This window comes from Cherax quadricarinatus, chromosome 9 (assembly GCF_038502225.1).
Source record: "Cherax quadricarinatus isolate ZL_2023a chromosome 9, ASM3850222v1, whole genome shotgun sequence".
NCBI lineage: Eukaryota > Metazoa > Arthropoda > Malacostraca > Decapoda > Parastacidae > Cherax > Cherax quadricarinatus.
This window is the reverse complement of record NC_091300.1, coordinates 28,617,801-28,623,894: the sequence shown is the minus strand read 5'-3', so window position 1 is coordinate 28,623,894 and position 6,094 is coordinate 28,617,801. Positions and strand designations below refer to the sequence as shown.

The 6,094-nt window shown below is 35.8% G+C and overlaps 1 protein-coding gene across 1 annotated transcript in view; it reads right to left on the bottom strand.

Annotated features, from left to right (window-relative positions):
- LOC128686000 (uncharacterized) overlaps positions 1 to 3,847 on the bottom strand; it is a 4,336-nt gene extending 489 nt beyond the window's left edge. The window contains exons 1-3 of the mRNA XM_053772635.2: positions 3,735 to 3,847; positions 3,571 to 3,602; positions 1 to 626 (exon numbers count right to left, since the gene is read on the bottom strand). The exon at positions 1 to 626 is cut by the window's left edge and continues 489 nt beyond it. Coding sequence (XP_053628610.2) covers positions 1 to 626; positions 3,571 to 3,602; positions 3,735 to 3,776 — 700 coding nt within the window. The 5' untranslated portion in view covers positions 3,777 to 3,847. The remainder of the gene's footprint in view (positions 627 to 3,570; positions 3,603 to 3,734) is intronic.
- Between the last annotated feature and the right edge of the window lie 2,247 nt (positions 3,848 to 6,094).

The following is a 6,094-nucleotide window of genomic DNA, read 5'->3' as shown; positions in this document are numbered from 1 at the left end:
TGTAGGAATAGCTACAGTCGTTGGGATTGACTCGCGTGGCTGACGATCCGTCACAAGGAGGAATTTCAATGGGTTGAGGAGCCTCGCATTTGCCAGTAGAATCTACGAATGTCTCGCCTTCGGCGCAACTGAACATATCAATTTTTATCGGAGTTGCATTTGCATCACAATACATGTAATATGTATCATTGTAACTATCGGATATCAGTCCTGTTTTGCTACAGTAGCAGTTATCACCAGAATGCAGGACACTATATGGTAAACATGCTCCTCCGCCAAAAGAGTCGTTTTCCGAACATATGTCCGGGTCTTCACACTCAGAGACATAAACGTTGTCCCCGATGCATTGGTAGGCCATCCTGCAGTGGATGCAGCCTACGTTGCTTGTTCCTTCACACAGGTATTGAAGAGCTGGGACTGGGAGGCTATTCCTTAATCCCTTGGTGGCACAACCTGTATCCCGATCAAGGGGAACACAGCGACGCTCGGCAGGGGAATAAGGAAAGCCGAAACAGTCACCTTCCCTGGCCCTAAGTTGACCGTCAGGACCGTCTGGTAGACAGTCCACGTAGCTACTGCAGTCTTCAGGATTGGGGAACCTTCCCGGTGTCTGACACTCAAGCACGCTGTTAAAAGTAAGAAAGTAACCGCTTAGAAGCCTTGTAAGTAATTAATTTAAATAAAATTTATTCATATAAAATTTCATTTGAACATATGTAACAAAAAATTAAGGTTAACGTTAAGGTTGATGATGGTTACATTCTAATGTTTGAGGTAACGTTGCTTTGTAATGGTTAGATATTTGAGTGAGCGTTGCTTTGTGATGATTATATGCTGATTTATGAGGGAGCATTGGTTTGTGATTGTTTTAATTGTTGTTGCTGATACATCATTAAATACACATCAGTATAGATTAAAATTATTTGACAGTAACTAAGCAAATAACCTGCAATATGAGTTGCTGGAAAAAGACTGGCGCTTTAAACCACACTACGGAGACAAGATACATTCTTATTTTTTCTTTGCATAGCGCATGTTAAATTCTGTTCAAGTTCTGCCAATGAAGATATCAAAAAGAATCAATGTTTATCGTAAGAGTAAAAGACTGAATAAGTGAATGAATTTGCAGGAGAGAAGTTTGTCGATGCACTCAGTGTTACAGAAGAAACGAGACGAAGGAGAGTCAAGAACAGCTGGTAACCCCAATATTCCTGTTGAAACAAATAGGTGTCCAGGAACAAATATATTATTCCGCAAATCGTAAAGTGTACAAATCTGTACAGTTTACGGATATTATTACCAAATTCACACCAGATATTATTACTAAATTATATTGAATAGGTATATAAGAGAGCCTAATTAAAACAGAAACGTACCAATTACTTGACTCATCCGTCAAGCCCCTTGACGAGAGGTCCACCTACCCACTCGCCACTATATAACCTTGTAATCTTCTCATTCTCTTATTGCTGATGATGATCTTTGGCCGAGATTGAAATATGCAAATCAACAGTCTCCTCCTGTCTTATTTTACAACAGGATTTCGTACTACCAATACAGAACCTATTTCGGAAAATATAAAACATGATATTCACCAGTAATCGTTATTGTATAAGACTACAAGATCAAGTAAATAAGGTCGTTTCACCAGAGATTGTACAGAATAATATGATCTTTAAACAGACCTGTATGCATGTAATAAAAATGGGGATATAAATCAATAGACGTCTGCATTCCAAGGATGCCTTTTAAAGGCATTATGAATATTATTACATTACTTGAAACCAATTACATTACTATTTATGATTATAAAGTGTGTGATTGAACAATATAACAATAAAAGCAGGTTCTTACATAAGTGAGGTAAATAATAATTTCTTGGTGTCATTGTAAAAAGTCGGACATTTCATGCTACCCAACTCACAGTATAACTGATTCGCAAGAAAAAATCTTATTGCCAGTAAAAATAAATATGCCTTCATAAGCTATACGAAATAATGATAAAGCAACGTCAACGTGTTGGTGATTAATCTACCAGTGATGGAAAGGAAGTCAGCTGTGAATTCTCTGAGGTTAAGCTCGGCTATTGGACCGAAGCCAGCATAAAGCCAGTGGTTCGCTTTCCAAAAATTCCTACATAGCTACAATTGTTGACGTATGATTGGTTAAATATCTAATAGATCTTAGCTTAAAAAAAGTAGTTAGAAAATTAGCGTCTCAATAAAGCACAAAACCTTAAACAAACTTTAATTATGCCATTAAACTGTTTCATTGGTATGAAACATTATAGAAAATAAATCAGAAATTATTGCAACATTTGCATATAAAATTAATTCACTCATCTACACTACGAGAAATTATTTGTTTAGGTAAAAAAAAAATATTACGCTTAAAAAACATTAATTAAGGATTAAATTTCAAAAGTGCTTTTTAGCTGTCCCGGGAACAAATCATATCTCTGACCTTAGGAAAGAATCTCAAGGTTTCAGGATAGTGAACTACAAGAAGGTGAAGTTATTTGCCTCATTCACTGGACAACTGTAAGCGAATCTGCCAGTGAGACAGGAATGAATTTATCCGAAGAAAAGGAATTCCCTCTGAATTAGTATTTCGGATGGAAATGAAATCTTGTTCAAAAGAAAAACCCATATTATTATACTTGAAACACTTAGATCCCCAGAGACACGGATATTTTCCATACCTTTAACAAGTGCTCCCTACATTAAATTAGGAGAATATCATTTTGGGTGCGAAGAGAGTAAAGGAAATAGTTTATATCTCTCACCTCAAAATTCCGCACTAGTTGTCCATTAATTCTATCGCTATTATTATTATTATTATTATTATTATTATTATTATTATTATTATTATTATTATTATTATTAAATATCATTATTATTATTATATCTACTGTGTTTCAGTGTCTGTCTTAAATGAGCAATTAATTTCTTATATATAATAATAGGTGAAAATTGATCGAGATACAGCAAGCAATATTGTGTTTTATGAAATTATATAGGAAATAACAATTAGGAAAATCAGTTTTGCAGCGAAGAAAAGGATAACTTTTCTCTCTAATTAAAGTTATGGAATGTAAAATTAATCAATCAGAAATACTGTAAGTGGCGAGTTTAAATCACAAATACAAGTCAGTAATGCATAGAAGAATGAACTGGGAGTAATAAGACATCACTGAAGGATATAGTGACATCCAGCCAGCTCAAGACGGAGCAAAAACATAACTTACCAAAATAATATATGAACACAAAACAAGCTCTTCCAATAATGTAGTTTGAAATACTATCAGATTGGAAAATATATAAAAATATATAAAAAGGAAAATATATAAAATTCACATTACTCGCCACTTCCTGTGGTTTAAAAACAACAAACATGAAAAATGTGACATGTAATACAGGGACTTGGCAAGAAACACAAGAACATTGCTTAAATTAAGGAAACACAATACAGCACAATCACGAGACCTGGCACAAAAAAGACAAATAATGCACAAATTACAAAATCATTAAAATTTTTATAAAATTCATACCCAATGAAGACCTAACTCACCTTGCCTGTGTGGTCATCAACTGACACATCACCTGTGTGAAGAAACTGATACGTTAATAAATGTTCGTCACTTAAACTGGTTTACTAAAATTACTGAATGATACTTTTCTTTGTATTATCTCAAGCATGAGGTCAGAAAGATATATCACTTTTATTTAACTCACCACCAGAGAACCGTAGACGAGGCAGAAGACCCTGACAGCCATATTGGTGGAATGTAAGTGAAGAAAGGAGACACCAGTTCTATATATATATATAAGCTATGCTTGTTAGCAATAAAGAAACGTAACAGTAATAAAAGTCTCATTAGTTGCTAATGTGTTTTTTTGACTAACATATTGGCTCTGGGGTCCTACTGACAGTGATGAATTTACTACGAGGCAGTGAAGCAGTGGTTCAGGGGCAGGAACATGTATCAATAACCTATCTGAAGATAAGGAAGTGTTAAACGCAGACTTCAAGAAAACTTAACTGATTGAAAGAGATTTAATATTAACAGCCGTTCAAACACTTTTCCCTAGTCTTGTCACCTTCGATTCAGCTGGATACAACAAGGATTTGTGGTTGTAGCTGCTTGACGAGCACTTTGGAAAACACTCACCGAGATACCTTCTTGACTTATTTATCTTCTCCATAGTGGCTAAGGAAATCACTAACAGGTTGATTAACAAGGTGTACGTCAGGTTTCTTGAAGCTGTCATTCTGGCTAGCACAAAAGAATATCTATTAGAGAATTTACAACTTGTGAAGACCCAAGAAGAAGCCATGCAACTTGTTCTGATCCTTCCAAATACGAAAGCATCTCACCTACCCAGCTATCTGTCGATTACCATAAACCTTAATCATTGCCCACACTGATAAATTCCTGCTATCACTGCAGCCAGTTCTACTGAAGTAATTCTCGAGAACACACTGAATGCCCTGATAAGGATGGTATAAGTGATAAATAATCTAGACGCCCCTCAATGCCCTGCACTTTCTTATAAGAGTGCTGAACGCTGCCTAGGCTAACCTACTTCATAAGATGTGAAATCTGATTCGACAGCCCAAAACTAAATAAATACTAGAACCTCCTGAAATTGATATTCACAAAAGCAATAAATCTTACCTAAGAAGATGGGCAATTCCATTTACACTTGTAATGGAACTGGGGTCCCAATGCAACACATTCAGTGTCACCTGCATTCAGCTCCTTAAGTGTGCCTTTTAGTAAATTATAATAGCGATTCTGAGTGTCTCAAACACTCTGTTGAGAATCGTGATCCAAGGTTTGCTGAAGTAGCCAGGGAGTCAGATACTCTAACAAGATCCCCAACCAGATTTACTTACTCTGGAAACCAATAACTGGAATAATCCGGTAGTGAAGAATATGGCCTTAAAAGTGGTTAAGAAGGGGTTAAGAAAGAGCAAAGCTTGTCTTTTGGAAGTGAAAGCTTTTCATGCTTTGGCTATCTTAAGCTTAATTCCTCCCCAAGCCTTGATCCTCAAACCATTCGCTTTGCAGATCCAATCCGTACTGAACACAGCTCAACCGGTGGCAGTTAATCATAAGATCAGTTTGAACACTCATATTCTTACTTGCCGTATATCAGAGGGATAGATCGCTAGGCATGAAGAGGATAATACTACGATCAAGATAATCTGTGTTACCATACGTTGCAAAGCAGTAAGGTATTCCCAATTATGGAGATCCATGTGAAGTCCCCGTTCTACTCTGGGCAGATGGCAGGCAGACGGTGCAGAACTTCAAATGTTCTACATACGCTGATGTATCTGAAACACAGCAGAGTAGAATGAGGTGCAGCCTCCTAATTTATCCTCATCTACTACGTTAAAATTCTTACACAAGTTCCAGTGTAAAATTTTTGAACGCTCTCCGTAAAATTATGAATGTTATTCTTTTTATTTTCAGTTAGGTTAGGCTAAACCAAGGTAGGTTACGTAAATTTATAAAAGCGTATATTAAATCACTAAAAGGCAAGATAAAAGGCAACAATATGTCTAGAAACGAAGTGCCTAAGCATAACCAGGGTTGTCAGTACGTACTTAAGTCCTCTGAGATTTCATCTTAATCTAAGATCCTCTAAAGAACACTAAGCACTCTTGCTAATGGTACTTTTGGAAAAGAAAACTATCTTGATCTTAAGCTCTCATGGTGTCAATAGGATCACTCATCGCTCATTCATACTTTTTTCTTTCAGTATCTCTCTTTTATTTTTGTTATCTAAGTATGATTCTCCTTTGTATGGAGATCCAGTACTGGAAGAAGTTTTTGACTTGGATTTTATATATTTAAGAAAGTTTTATGTTGTTTTCTAAATTTCTTGAATTAGTTTTTATTTCCTTTATGCTTTTTCTGTATGCAGTGAATACTATGTTTTCTGTACTATATTTGCAATATCTCATCATAGATTTTTCTTTCCTTTTTTAAGGGAGGATGTTTATTGTTTATTAAGCAATTTAGAAACTCAGTAAAGGCTCCTCTGTTCTAACTCTATGTAACATCTCCATCTGGGCTTCTACA